Source organism: Medicago sativa, chromosome 6 (genome assembly GCF_051527215.1).
Source record: "Medicago sativa cultivar Bolivia chromosome 6, Bolivia_mono, whole genome shotgun sequence".
Lineage (NCBI taxonomy): Eukaryota > Viridiplantae > Streptophyta > Magnoliopsida > Fabales > Fabaceae > Medicago > Medicago sativa.
The window spans coordinates 58,081,973-58,098,033 of record NC_140754.1 but is presented as its reverse complement, the minus strand read 5'-3'; the positions used below and the strand labels follow the sequence as shown (position 1 = coordinate 58,098,033).

At 36.1% G+C, this 16,061-nt stretch overlaps 1 protein-coding gene and 1 long non-coding RNA gene across 2 annotated transcripts; one reads left to right on the top strand and one right to left on the bottom strand.

Moving 5' to 3' along the window:
- Positions 1–729: 729 nt before the first annotated feature.
- Positions 730–2,216, bottom strand: LOC146915906 (uncharacterized). The gene is made up of 4 exons (XR_015014799.1): positions 2,000–2,216; positions 1,369–1,528; positions 1,003–1,281; positions 730–796 (listed from the first exon to the last, which is right to left on the bottom strand). It is a non-coding gene; the product is annotated as an uncharacterized LOC146915906 (long non-coding RNA).
- Positions 2,217–7,718: 5,502 nt separating this feature from the next.
- On the top strand, positions 7,719–8,763 carry LOC146915905 (zinc finger BED domain-containing protein DAYSLEEPER-like). The gene is made up of 3 exons (XM_085716717.1): positions 7,719–8,281; positions 8,367–8,425; positions 8,520–8,763. The coding sequence occupies exons 1-3, from the start codon at positions 7,765–7,767 to the stop codon at positions 8,535–8,537; spliced, it is 594 nt and encodes a 197-aa protein (XP_085572843.1). The 5' UTR covers positions 7,719–7,764; the 3' UTR covers positions 8,538–8,763.
- Positions 8,764–16,061: the final 7,298 nt, after the last annotated feature.

The window sequence follows — 16,061 nt, the reverse complement described above, 5'->3', positions numbered from 1 at the left end:
GCCTCATCAATTACAATCCTTGAAAGCAACTAACGACCATGTAAACTCTCCAGTTGATGGGAAATTCGCGCAAGGCTGAGCAGAGACCCTAATGATCAGATGCTTTAATGCTTTCAGTAGATCTAGTCATTATTGAGGATGGAAGACAGGGCTGTCAGTGCAATTAGAATGTAACATAAACGATCAATTTGAGAAAAAAAATTAAAGGACCTATCTGAGGAAAATGATAAACTTAGAGGACGACAAACATAATTTCGTCAAACTGAAATAAAAAAATTTCTTACAGAAATTACTTCTTATTTCTAATGATGAATAAATAATAATCTGCAGCTTAAATTAGAAACATGCCTCTTGTTATATCAAGCTGCATCATCTTTCTAGAAATAGCCCTATGGCTTTGAACTCGTTTTAATTTTAAACAGATCTATATCATTTTCAAGTTTCAAATTGCATTTCTTCAACTACAATAAAAACAAATCAAATGCCAACACCTCAAACATCTAGTTCAGCTTTTTCCTATCTACCAGCAACCAAATATCAAGTGACCCTCTTGTTACAAATCGAGCAACTGCTAATGCTAAATCTTGTACATGTCTATTGTGAATTGGACCTCTAAATTCTGTAAAGCTTCCTATTTAAACATAAAATTATATAGGATATTCATTTCTTTATTTTCAAACTTTATTGTAATGTGGTGATAATGAACAAGCTTATCGCACAAAATTAACTTGAGAATGATAGTGCCACCGACCACCAATGTCATGAATTTTCAAGATCTAAAACCTTTCAATGTAATCTAAAAGTCATAAGAAAAAATTCAGATAAAACAATAGATTAATAATTTCAGGCATACACAAATTATATTGCTAATTTGCTATTGTTACCAATTAAAATTTATAATCAAACACATCAGTCAAAAATAATTTTACAGACTGTCCGTCCATGAACATTCATTCAATGAAGATAACTGAAATTTAAGAATCGTATCAATTCATAACTCACCTCACGTTGTGACTGCTATATGTCCCCATGGAGTTTTTTTTGCTCCAGCCAACAATCCAACAAGCTCAGAAGCAGACTCATTTTTCTCGGTAAATATAATTGTTCGGCCTCCACTGAAACAGACCACATTTGTCCTTGTACCACATGCTCATTCAATTGAAACAGACCATATTTCAAAAAACATATTGCAGGAGTATCATATCTCATTACCTTGAGTTGATCAGCAAATCTTTTTCGTTGTACCACAGGGTCCTTCAATTCAGTTTACGCGTTGCAAATCTGAAAATTAACGAAACGGTGATCAGAAGTCAAAAGGAGTGAATCCCATATCTTTAAACATAAATCCCCTAAATATCATGATATTACCTCAAATTTGTTAACTAACAATTCAAATCGTTCAGTCAGGCCTGGTTTTAATATGTACCACTTTGCCAAAGGACTCGTTATCTCAGGATGGTTTGTGATGAATGTAGGATTGATACATCTTTCCTCCAAAAAGTGCCACATAGATAAACAATCATGTATCCTACAGATAAACATATATATGCTAAAAATAAGGAACTCAGATACTGGAAAGAAGTATAACAACTAGAAGTGCAGACTTTTAAGCTGAACAAACACTTCTATAAAATGACAAAAGAGAAACTACTACAATAAAATTCATTAACAGTAAAAGAAATACAAAAGAGTAGTAGTCAAGAGTTGTATTTAACCTTGACTAAAGATGCGACGACTTCATTCTCATACAAATTATTGTCACATATCATTCAATAATTAGAATTGGCACAACTCTTAACAGGAAAACAGTTACACATGGTAAAACTAGTTGTTAAGTTACATAGACTAAAATGTCAATGGTTTTTTCCACCTCAGATCCACCACTATTTCATTCTAGACAAAAACTAAACTCTGCAGCTGCAGCAAAAAGGTAGGGAAGAGAGTTTTAGAAAGAAATTTTACTGAGATGGTGAGAAAATGAGAGAAGACAAAGGACAACCTTCTATGAGAATGTGAGAATAACAGAATGTCTACTTCACAACTGGGGCTAAGCTAGCATTCCTCATAGCAGTGCCCACCTACAACAAGAGGGGGACCAAAACTTATTAAGGATAAGAATAAGACATGCAAGAGTCTCAACCAATAACTGTATTAGGAATAGGAAGGTAGAAATGGTCAAATTCATTACTGTACGCAAATTTATTCACTAAATTTTGCATCAAAAACAGAATCAGAACACAAAACAGTAAAAGTGTGCATAAGGAGATACACAAAGCAGCACCCACTGAACACTGTTTTTCAGCAAAACAGAATCAGGAACACCTAAACACAAGGCAATACAGTCACAACAACGGAGACCTTGCCACAACCTATGAAGTACAGACACCTCTAGGACTAGGCGTGTTGCGGTGTCCGACATGCGTCGGTGTCCGACACTCCTATGACACCCATACGACACATGTCGAACTAGTGTCCTAAATAATTGTTCTTTCCTTTACTTTGACACTCATACGACCAATGTCCGACACCAATATAAAACTCATATGAACCGTGTCGAAAAACTCAGACATATTTCTAAAACAAATTTTTTCTCTCTTGCTTCTGAACACCATAGATACAAGAGTTACGTAACCAAACTAAATGCAAGGAACCAAACAGATTCAAGGAACCGGTAAAAACACGGCGCATGTATACGAAACTCCACTCCCTATACAACCATAAAGATAGCTAATGAAGTTCAATGATTAGGTCCTTTGGAGTCAACTCTATGTCATCAATCTCTAAATGATTAGGTGCTAATTTTATAGGCATAAGGCTTAGAGTCAACATTGTAAAACATGCAAAGAGATACAGTTAGATATTGTTAAGTCTTCAATAAATTCTGGTCTTAATTTTTAGATATTGTTATTGTTGTAGAATTACTATATACTTTTATATAGAACAAAACCTTATACTTAGCCCTTTCAAAAGTTCTGAGAAGGAAAAAATCAAAAATAGTTTTTAGCAGGCAGAGACATACTAAGGTTACAAATAAAAAATACTTAACCTTCAAATTAAGATCTTTGGTTGACTCATATATGTCAAAGTGGCGTGTCCATATTCAAATCCACCATGCACATGAATATGATGAGATTTGAGAATCCCATCCGCAAATCAAGAAGGTTGAAGATTCTATGGCTCATACATGCCACGAAAAAACTAATGTTTATTTGAGTTTCAAGAATAGTATGCATTAGCAATGAATGAAATGAAGAATAATGTTTCAAGATGTGATACGATATACAATTAAAAAAACCACACAAAACAGAAATGATAAACAAACAGAAAAGATTTAAACATACAATTCAAAGAGCTATAATGTTGTGTTCTATAAAAATATAAACAGACACATTTTCAAAATAGGTACACAATGTTAAAGCATGTATTAATGAAATAGGGACACATCTGCGACAAAGAATATCAACAACAAAAGGTTAATCAAATGTTTAGTGACAAATGAGATTAAACCCAAGCATGAACTGGAGGATACTCGGTATAACATAAATAAAAATGCAAGTAACAATCAGCCGATATGACCTTCTAATTGACAAATCAACAATAATAATCAAATAAATCCATTTATACAAATTATATACTTGTTCTATCAAACAAACCATAAAAATAATAGAAATAAAAATAAACATTTGATAGAAAAATAAAAACGTAAGATCTGAATGAAAAGGAAGAACAAGTACCTGATGATTATATCTGATTAAAATGCCGCAACTTTTAAAACCTTAAAACCCACCAAGATCAAATCAAACGAAATCTACAAAAAAAATCACACAAATCAATAAACCCCAAAACCTAACATTTAGTTCAATAAACTGAAATTCAAAAATCAAACAACACAATCAGCTAAACCCTAAAATTATTTCAACAACAATAACAGCAAATCAAACAACACAATCAGCTAAACCCTAAAATTACTTCAACAACAATAACAACAAAGAAGTTAAAATTAAAGGGAAGCTAAAATGAGTGTTAAAGAAAAGTTATAGGTTTGAAGAGTGAATAAGTTCAGAAACGAAGAACAAAACATAGAAGGGTTTGCGTTTTGCTTCACTGCTTGCTCGAAGAAGAAGTGAAAAAAGATTGGGAATTTGCGCTGTGTTTGGTTCGATTGAAGAATTGGAATTGCGATTTACAATTGTGTTTGGTTCGATTGAGGATTGGGAATTGGAATGAAGAAGAAGAAGTGAAAAAGAGAGGAACGAAGAAGAAGTGAAAAAGAGTGGGTAGATGTGTTTTTAAGATAGAGGAAGGGATAAGGTAAAGGTGAAATTTTGTTTTTACCTCAGGCAATTCTCACCCACTGATGTAAAAATAAGTTAGCCAAAGTCTTCACTCAAATTGCGAAAATGCCACCGTGTGTTTTTCCCTTCATTTCAATTATGCACTGATGTAAATGCTATATGCTACTAGGAATTCCCTTCATATGCTTATGTCAACTGATGTAAAAATTCACAGTGTGTATCTTTCCCTTTAGATATTTTTCCTGCTGATGTGAAAACTAAAACCCCCATGATGTTAAATGTATATTTTGTAGTAGCGATCGAAAACAATGTGAAAGACAGAGAATTGTTTGTTCATCTACCCATTCTGGCTATGACCGCAGACGTGATGCAGGCTACACACCAGGAATACTCTAAGTGTGGGATGGATGGATATGTTTCAAAACCATTTGAAGTTGAACAACTTTATAGAGAGGTTTCAAAGTTTTTCCAATCATCTTGATAAACAAAAATACAAAGCTGTTCTAAACCAAACAAACAATGGAAGGATCAGCGTCTACTCGTTAAGTAGTAGATTGATGAGTCAATAATTAGTAATTTTTATATGATATTTAGTTTCGTTTTATATAGATTTAAGTTTATTTTATTTAAGTATTATTTGCTTTTTGAGCTATTTTACTTTATGACCAAGTAAGGGAGCTATTACTACGACGTAATGTCCTTCGGTCAGCGAAACGTAGGGGCTACTTATCAATGTATGATGAATAAAGTCTATGACAAGACACTTTGGGCGATATTCTAGATGTTTACATGGACGACATGATTGTAAAATCCCAACAAGAGGTGGATCATGCCGCTCATCTCAAGAGAGTGTTCGAACAAACTCGGAAATACAACATGCGGCTCAACCCAGAAAAATGCACCTTTGGAGTCCAAGCGGGTAAATTCCTTGATTTCTACCTGACAGAAAAGGGAATTGAGGCGAACCCAGATAAGTGTCACGCATTTACTGATTTCCCAACACCCCACTCCAAGAAGTCCATCCAAACACTTAACGGGATGCTAACTGCCCTCTCCAGTTTCGTGGCTAAGTTTGCTCAACACGCCCTTCCTTTCTTCAAACTCTTGAGAAAGCAAACAAAGTTCGATTGGACGGAGGAGTTCGAGAACACTTTAAAACATCTCAAAGAAACCCTCTCTGCACCGCCAGTTCTCTCGCGACCCGACCAAGGTGAAGTACTGTACCTATACCTCTCTGTTTCCTCTAACGCGGTAAGCGCCGTCCTCATCAGAGAAACGGCGGAGGGACAAAAACCAGTCTACTTCACCAGCAAAGCGTTGCTAGGGCCCAAAATGAGGTACCAGAGAAACAAAAAGGTATCTCTTGCCCTCCACACAGTGGCCCGAAGATTGAGAGAGTATTTTCTAGCTCATATGGTGATAGTCCGGACGGACCAACCCATCAGACAAATCCAGGGTCGCCCTGATGTAGCCGGTCGGATGATGAAGTGGTCACTCGAGCTATTCGAGTTCGACATACACTACGAATATAGAAAGGCACTGAAGGCACAAGTGTTCGCTGACCTCCTCGCCGAAATAACTTACCCGACCGAGGATAGACCTAAAGAATGGACCGTCTTCGTGGACGGATCATCCAATTCCAAAGGAAGTGGGGCTGGAATAATTGTAGAAGACAACAAAGGTATCATTGTCGAGATTTCCCTTGCTTTATCGTTCCCCGTAACCAATAATGTAACACCCCGTTTTCCCAAAATATAAAAAATTCAATAATAAATCAGAGTATTCAACTTAAAACAGGATGTCACACTTCTTTAACAATTCAAATAGGATGAAGTCACTATTTATTTAAACAGCACCTGTCAATATTTTAATTACTTTGCAGCGGAAAATAAAACATCTTAATTAATTCATCATAATGGCACTATGGCCTCATCATCATTCAACTTATTAAAATCCAAATCAAAGGTTCTTCAACAGAATTCAAAATCAAACATAGTTCTTGACAAATAACATAGTTCATGATAAAATAACATCGTTCATGGCAAATACGTAACACATGGAAACAAGCAATATCCCCATCCCGTTACGTATCAGAGCAACCTAAGACGACACAACGGAGACTACTCAAGACTGCAACTATTCTTGGACACATGCAAGTTACCCATGTAAGTAGGGATGTCAATGGAGATTTTCATAATGGGTCCCCGCGGGGATTCCCCTTTCGGATCCCCATCTTCGGGGATTTTTTTTCCCCACAGGGCGGGGATGGGGAGAAATATTCCCCCGTAGCCACTTCGGGGCGGGGATCGGGGAAGTATCCCCTGCCCAGCAGATTCTCCGATACCCGTGAAAATACTGTAATATCCTTACCTTTTTACAAAAACCTTAATATTTACCCTTGGTTTTTTGGACTTTTCACATGGTTTCACAAAATAAAATAAAAAAGTGTAAAATATAAAATGCTTTTGGTTACTGGAGATTGAGAAACAGAATACAGAAACACGGCCTCCAATTTCCAATTTCCAAACCCTAGCTGAGCTGCGCCTCCCAACTCCACTCATCTTGGCTTGAATCGCCTTCATCCAAAGCTTCAAGTTTCAATCGCCTTCATCCTTCTTCATATCAAATTTCTGCTTATCTTTCTCAATCTTCTCTTTCACAAAAACCCTATCAAATCTTCTCTTTCTCAAAGTAAGTTTTCCTCTCAATCTCAAATTTAAAGTTATAGTTATGTTGAAATCATGCAGTTATGTTAAAATTATGATTCTGTTTTTAATTTTTTGTGAATTTTTCTACTAAGATTATAGTCATGTGTTGTGAGTCTTATAACTTATAGTCAATTTTTGTAGTTATGTTCAATTTATTTTTGAATTTTGCTGCTAATTTTTTGTGAGTCTTACAGTGATGTATACGTATTATATAAAGAAGGGTATTAAGTTCTGTTTTTTTTTTATTGTTCACGATATGTTTGATGAAATGCCAACTATTGCTTTTGTTGAAGTTATGGATTTTTTGTAAATGAACATGATTTGGTACTTATTTGTGATTTTAGGTTATGCCTACTTGTCCTTGTGAAGATAGTGATCATGAGCATGCTTTTAGGGATATTTATGTTTTGTTATGCTTTAGTGCGGAATGAAATAGCGTCCTATAGAAAACAAAAATAGAATGAAATAGTTGTCACTTAGTTAGCTTTTTGTGGCAGTTTACATACATAACTAGGTTGTAGGTGCATACTTTTGGATACTTAGGTTGTAAATGCCAAACTTTTGATAAGTTGATGTTTAATAATTTTGGTTGATGTTTGAGTTTGTCGATTCTTTTTGTAGATTCCATTTAACTTTTAAATTTGCCTTTTATGTGTGTATGTGAAGGTTTTTATCTAAAAATGGCTAATGAAGAAGTTCAGTCACCCAATTTTGGTTGATATTTATGTGTGTATGTGAAGGTTTTGGATCCTAGATATAAAATGCAATTGCTGAATTACTTCTTCCCTCTTATTTATGGTAGTGATTCTTCTAAAGAATTGGAAAAGGTGAAGAAAATGTGTGAAGATTTGATTTTTGAATATCAAGCAAATGATAATATGGTTAGTAGTGAATGCAGTGTATCAACACTAGATGGTCCTTCTGTTGAAAAGCAAGATTGGGAGCAAGGTTATATGAAATATGTGATGGAAAATGCTTCAACTAATGGGAAATCAGAATTTGTTTCTTATTTAGAAGATGGCATCTTGTTGAACAAAGAGAATAATGAGTTGCTTAAAATTTTTGATATACTTGGATGGTGGAAACAAAATGGTGTGAAATATCCAACTTTGCAAAAGATTGCAAGAGACTTTTTGGCAATTCCAAACTCCACGGTTGCTTCGGAATCTGCATTTAGTACTAGTGGCCATGTTGTAACTCCACAACGTAGTAGGTTGAAGGAAGACACATTAGAGGCTTTGATGTGCAGCCAAAATTGGTTCCGAACAGAAATGCAAGGTAGTACATTTAATGTTAAATTCATCTTTTTTTTATTATTTGTATTTTTGTCACCATACTTATAATTTAGCTATTTTTTTCTTAGGTTATTCAAAGATATTGGCTTCTTTTGAATGTGTTGATGAGGATATGGATGATGATGAGGTAGTGTAAAAATTATTATTGTTGACTACTTTCATGTTTTTAAAGTATTTTTGTGAAGTAGTTATGCTTATGACTATATGTTTACTTGTTGTAGGAAATGAGTCAAACATAATTGTGGTGGAGGGTGATGGAGAAGATCTTATAAGGAAAAGTTGGAAGCAAGATACATGATTTTCTGTTGTGAATGGATGCCTTGTTGAAAGATAGAGACATGATTTTTTGTTGTGAATGGATGACTTCCTATTTTGAATTTAGATGTATTATTAAGTAATGTGACTTGTCCACTTTTGTGGTTTTGCTACTAGATTATTAATGTATCAAGTAATCCAACTTTTTCTATTAATTCTCTTTGTTATCTATTAATATCTATTATATCTCTTTAGCCTAGGGTATGTATGTGTTTAGCTATTTTCCATTATCTTGACCAAGAAAGGGACTGTACAGAGCTTAAATTAGCAACAAAAAAAAAACTGCGGGGATTCGCAGGGACGGGGATCGGGAAAATATCCCCCCGTAACGGGGATTGGGATCGGGGATGGGGATCGAGGAAGTATCCCCCGCCCCCGATCCGCCCCATTGACATCCCTACATGTAAGGCAACAACTTCCAAGCAGAAGGGGTGAGATTTCACATTCAATAATAATAAGCATATAATTCATTAGTAGAATTTAACAACATATATAACACTTATTTAACTATGTTACTTCATCATAATACTTCTTAATTCAACTCCTTAATTTATTGATAACTTGGCAACAATGACAATAAATCAACTACGACATCCACAACTTCGACAATGCAACAACAACTAAGACATCATGCATGTGGTACAATTCAGGGCATAAGCCCTCGTCTCTATTGAGCATAAAAGGCTCCCAAGGCTTGACCCCTCATCACTTTTGAGCACAAGGCTCCAGGGCTTGAGCCCTCGTCGCAATTGAGCAAAATGCTCTAGGGCTTAAGCCCTCATCGTTTGTACGAATAGACTCAACAATTTGACATCTTAACATCCTAACATCTTAACAACTCAACAACTTGGCATCTTAACATCTTAATAACTCAACAACTAAGACATCATATAACATTGTATTCAAACATCAACAATTCATCATGCATCTTTGTAAAAATATAATAAACTATACATAACATATTTTCATGTCAAACCAAGGCTATTAGAAAGATATCTCAATTATCAACAACTTTCATGTTATACCAAAGACCAATTCAAAACATAAACATATGAACAAAACGCAAAAACATGAAACAGAGAATGCTGTCACTGTGCAATTTTGCTGTGACCTACGTACAATAATTTGACCATAACTCAAGTTCTGTAAATCGTTTTGACGTCAGACCAATGGCATTAGAAAGCTAACATCCTTACCTACAACTTTCGTGTTTACACCTAAGACCAATTCCGCACCGATCAATACCAGTTTTCATATCAAAATTTGGAAAAAGTTGTTCTTAAATTCATAAAAATTCATTGTGACATACATGCAGTAATTTGACCATAACTCAAGTGCTATAAATCTATTTGACGTAAGACCAACAACATTAGAAAGTTAACATCCATACCTACAACTTTCGTGTTACACCTAAGACCAATTCTACACCGATCAATACCAGGTTTTATATCAAAATTCGGGGCAGAGATGAAAATAATCAGAAAAATCAACGTATATTATTCAAAATCATCACAATCAACAACAACAACTCAACATAATTCATACCCAATTACTAATATGGCATTAACAACAACAATCATCAACAACCACAACTCATAATCATTAATTCAACCACAAATCAACAACAACATAACATAAATAATCAACTGAGCATAATTCATCCATTAAATTGCAATTCAAAACCCTATCTTCTTTTCAAACCCTAACTTCTCTAATCATCAAAATAAAACAACAATAAACACGCTAAACCCTATTTCAGAACCATATACTTATGATTAAAGAAGGTTAGTCCCACCCTTATGATAGAGCCAAACCGCAAGTGCACGGTCTATCAAAGTAATAGTAGTAAAAGAGTATCGTTCCACTAGGGAGTTGTTCAATTTAACTAACTTTAAAAGAATGATTGGAGGAGAAGAAAAGTTATAAAAAGGGAGGTTTAGTTGCTGAAGGTAAATAACAATAATAATAAAAGAGCCTTGGGATCATTGGTTCGTCATAACAACGAATCCGTCACAATCAAGCCTTAAACTTATAATTCTACGTTATTCTTAATTTCTAAAGACAAGTTTATCTTTAGCGTATCAAAGCTTCTCTCGAAGTCGGTGAGTGTATCCCTCCAACAACCACACCTATTCTCATGGGTGATTGCCTTTGGGACCCTTGAAGATCGAAACTTTATATGTCTCAAGGTTTGCTAGACTATTCTCATGTTTCGTAAACCTTGTCTAAATTCACTTGTTCGAATATCAAAGCTCCGAGTTCGCTTTATGAATTGATATTTGAGATGATGAATTAACGATTATCAAACCCTCTGCGTTCGCTTCCACAATTTGATAATAGTTAATTCATGTTAAAGCGGTGAATTTAGATTAGGAATTAAGGTAACATATAATTAGGGTTTAAGGCTTGGTTTGATTCGGATTACGTCATTAGACTTATCAAATAATCCCAAGACAAAGAAGTCTACTCACTCATGTTCATTGTAGACATGGGGGAAGAAGAGAGAAAGCAATAAAATAAATATCGAGAAAGAAAGTAAAGGAAATAAAAGAACTTTATTGAAATAATTCACTAAAATATTCAAAGGAAAGGTGAATGTTTATGATGGAGTGCTCCTCTATTTATAGCTTTACATTTGACTTAAAATCTAAGCAACTATAAGGGCTAATCAGTAAAACTACATCAGAGTAACTTGGGCTTGAAGAAAAGCAGCAAAAGAGCATCCTGGAGGGTGGCACGACCGTGCCACATGTTGGCACGGGCCGTGCCAAGCTTCTGACTTGTGGAGATATATTTTTGTCTCCGTATCTTCGTATTTTTGCAATGTATTTGCTCCAGTCCTCTTTCTTTTGCTCCAAGACACCTTCCACGATATATTCGTTCCTAAAATAAAATAAAATGCAATTTGAAGTAAAATATTCAAAAAGGAAATAAAACTAAAATAAAGTTAAACTAAATCTAAATAAAACGGTACTAAATAATGCATTAAAACGAACTAAATTATGACTCATCAAAGTCCCCCACACTTGAATCTTTGCTTGTCCTCAAGCAAAAGGAAATGGACATAGCAACAACATAAAAGATTAATTATGGCAATGCAATTGAAAACAACATGTCTCTTTGAAGGCTTTGTTTCAAGTACACTATGCCCCTATTTAAGTTTCTTTGTCCGAAGGGTCAAGAGACGAAGTCTTTGATTTGACGGGACGAAGATACTTAAATATTAACATTTGCACTGTTTTTGGACATAAAAATACGTTCTCACATTTGCAAAAACATGAATGTCATGCAACACTTTGATTATAAATGCAAGACAAACGACTGGATTCTACAGGGCATGTCATATCACTCGGGATCTAGGTAGACATTAACAGGGTAGACAAACTAGGGGACGAAAGGTAGGTACAAGTTGTTCTTTGGATTGAACTGGCCACTTGACCAAGTGATACGAACAAAAGGTGGGTACAAGCTGTTCTTTGGATCGAACTTGCTACTTGACTGGGGATAGAAGTACAAGACAGGTACAAGCTGTTCTTTGGATCGAACTTGTCACTTGACCGGAAACATAGACATATAGGCAGATACAAGTTGTTCTTTGGATCGAACTTGCTACTTGATCAATATCACAACATGCAGGCAGGTACAAACTGTTCTTTGGATCGAACTTGTTGTTTGACCGGAAACACAGGCATATAAGCAGGTACAAGATGTTCTTTGGATCGAACTAGCCACTTGACCAATAACAAAACATATAGCAAGATACATGGGGAGCTTGATTTAGCAAGACACAAATTGGGAGTAAATTGACATTGACTTGATTTGAAGATTGACATGACCATTATCGTTGGTCTGGAAGGAACTTTCACAGGGATTTTAACACAGACATCAAGTTTGCAGATAGAAACATGGCCAAGTAACGTTGGCTCACAGAAATTTCACAGGAGTTTTCACAGACATAAACAGAGACTTTAACAGAGACAATAACAGAGGCATTAACAGAGACATTGAATTGAAAATTGAGATTGAAAGAGACATAGGTGTTGAATTGAATTGAAAGTTGAGATAGAAAATGCAACATGTATGTATGGTATAACAATTTTACAAATGCATGAGCACATAGAATGCATGATTATGCATGTATGAATGCTTGGAAATGCATGATTGGTTTACAATTTGGCAGAGAAGTTTTATAGAGACAGACAAAACATTGGAAGATCGGGCACGTGGTGGCTCGTGCTATAACATATACACACAGGAATCCTCTTTGGAGAGACCGTCGTTGAGACGTATCGAAACCATGGCTGAGGGCAATATATCACTTCACATATACAAAACTTGCAGAAGAGGGAACCTTGGAAGATTCTTTAATACAGGTCGTCATTGCTAGGCGTGTCAGTGCTGGGTAAACATTGGATGTTCGCATCTATGGTCAATGCTTTTCATATCATTTTTCATTCTTTTATTTTCATTCTTTCGTTTTTCAATCCCATTTTTGCCTGAACTGCCCTTTCGAGTTTTCGATCCACCTGGAATACATTCTTTTTCATTGCCCCATTTTTGCCTGAATTGCCTTCATGGGTTGTCAATCAGCAGGGTGCTCATTTTTGCCTAAGCCGCCCTTTCGGGTTTTCGACTTAGCGAGCTTTTCATTTTCGTCTTTTTTATTTTTCATTTTTCATTTTTCATTCAGTTTTTTCATTCTTGCCATTGACCACAGATCACCCTAGGGAACAACCTGCTCGTAACATGTATTGAAATGGACATTGACACACATTTATTCATGCATGTTTCACTGGAATGTACCCTATTGCTCAGGTTTGCTTTCAAAAATAGTCAGAAAAAGGTTTTTCAACTTTCAAAGATGTTTGTTTCAGACATTGACATTATCAAATAGAAAGAAAGTATTTTGTATATAGCATTGAAAATAGAAAGAAAATAGAACTTCAAACAAAAGCACAGGCTCAAATTGATGTAGAAGAGTGAAAGTTAGCCAAAGGCATAACTCCATGGATTTACAAAGCTTGGAAAATGGTAATTTTATTGGTTGGTGATACATTGAACACGATGACCACTACATTTCATAGAAATTTTGAATTCACAAGTACAGAAGCTTCTGATGAAGACGATCATTGACAGCTGCGTGTGCCCCAAGGGGGATGGTGATTTGCCAGATATAGTTACTTGTCTTTCATTATCAATCTCATTTTTGCATGAACCGCCCTTTCGGGTTTTCGGCTCATCGAGACGCTCATTTTTGCCTGAGTTGCGTACAATCCCAGCGAGCTTTTTCATATTCATTTTTTTGTCCCTAACTTTTGCCTGGATCGCCCTTTTGGGTTTTCGATCCACCGGGAAGTGCATTTTTGCCTAGGCCGCCCTTTCGGGTTTTCAACCTACCACGCTGTTCTTTTCATATTTTTAGACAAAGTATTTCTTGACTATATCGGCATTTACAGGATTCGGAAGTTCAACACCATCCATGTGTGTAAGGATCAAAGCACCACCAGAGAAAGCCTTCTTGACAACATAAGGACCTTCATAGTTAGGTGTCCACTTGCCCCTTGGGTCGGGTTGCTGGCTTATCCTTCTTTTCAAAACAAGTTTGCCTTCCTTGAATTCCCGAGGTCGGACTTTCTTGTCTAAAGCATTCTTCATTCGCACTTGATACAACTGTCCATGAGCCATAGCACCCATGCGTTTCTCTTCAATCAAATTCAACTTATCATACCGACTTTGACACCATTCAGCCTCAGTTAATTTTGCTTCCATGATCACACGAAGAGACGGAATCTCCACTTCCAGAGGGAGAACTGCTTCCATGCCATATACCAGAGAAAAGGGAGTTGCCCTGGTTGAACTGCGAACCGTAGTACGGTAACCATGTAAGGCAAAAGGTAGCATCTCATGCCAGTCTTTGTAAATAGTGACAATTTCCTGAACAATCTTCTTGATTTTCTTGTTAGCGGCCTCAACTGTACCATTCATCTGAGGTCTATGAGGAGAAGAGTTGTGATGTTCAATCTTGAATTCTTCACATAAAGCTTGCATCATGCTATTGTTTAGATTGGAACTAATGTCAGTGATGATCTTGCTGGGAACGCCGTATCGGCAGATGATGTTATTTTTGATAAACTTCACTACCACTTGCTTGGTCACATTTGCATAGGAAGTAGCTTCAACCCATTTGGTGAAGTAGTCAATTGCCACTAAAATGAAACGATGACCATTGGAAGCTTTTGGTTCAATTCTTCCGATCATGTCGATGCCCCACATAGAGAAAGGCCATGGGGAAGAGATAACATTGAGAGAGTGTGGAGGCACATGAATCTTGTCAGCATAGATTTGACACTTGTGGCACCTCTTGGCATGTTTGTAGCAGTCACGCTCCATTGTCATCCAGTAATAGCCGGCTCTTAACAGTTTTCTTGACATGGTATGGCCCGTGGCATGGGTCCCAAAAGTGCCGTCATGTACATCATGCATCAATTTCTCAGCTTATTGTTCATCAACACATCTCAACAAGACCATATCGTAGTTCCTCTTGTATAGGATTTCTCCGTCCAGAAAGAATCTACTAGCCAGTCTCCTCAACATTTTCTTGTCTTTGTTAGAAGCACCAGGTGGATACTGCACCATTCAACTGTTTGATGTCATAATACCAAGGCTTTCCATCATTCATATCTTCATCAGCCTGACTATGCACTTTTTCAATAGTAAACACATGAGCGGGTCTATCAAGACGCTGCACCTTGATTATGGGCACATCATTCCAGTGATTTCACCCGAAACATCGAAGACAAAGTAGCAAGGGCATCAGCCATCTGATTCTCATCCCGAGGGATATGGTGTATGTAACAGCCCGATTTTCGTTAGATCTATTTTATTATTTATTTGTGTTTGTTATATGTGCTCTTATGTGATTAATTGCCTCTGTGTGTATTTTTGGTTGGGGTTCATAGAATTCGGTGTTAGAAGGGTATTTTAGTCATTTTGGACTTAGGGGTATTTTGGTCATTTTGAGGGGAGGGGTAATTTTGTAAGTTTTGCCGAAGGTTATTTTAGTGCTTAGTGAGGGTTTTATTTTACTAAGTGTTGGAGAGTGTAGTAATTATTTTATTTACCGTTAAGTGACCGTTAGTGTTATATTTTACCGGTAAGTGAGTAGTAACATTTTTGAGGTTGAATTAGAAATGGGTTAGGCCCATTAAGGTTTGTGAGATAAGCCCATTAAGTGAGCCTTTATAAACTTGTGTTAGTGAAGAGATAGGGTTACAAACATTTTCATTTCATTTCACAATTAGAGAGAGTTAGAGAGAAAAGCTCAAGAGGAGAAAAAGGGTTTTGAAGAGAAGAGACTAGAGAGAGCTAGAAGAGGCTAGAGAATCAAGGGTTGGAGCTAAAGTGAGGCACTAGCTATTGATTGTGGAGAATTAAGGTAAGAGGGTTAG

Excerpts from the sequence above, each read along its gene's own strand:
- LOC146915905 (XM_085716717.1), top strand. The coding sequence starts at position 7,765 with ATGCAATTGCTGAATTACTTCTTCCCTCTTATTTATGGTAGTGATTCT. Across the intron at positions 8,282-8,366 it reads GTTCCGAACAGAAATGCAAG|GTTATTCAAAGATATTGGCT; the intron begins GTAGTACATTTA and ends TTTTTTTCTTAG.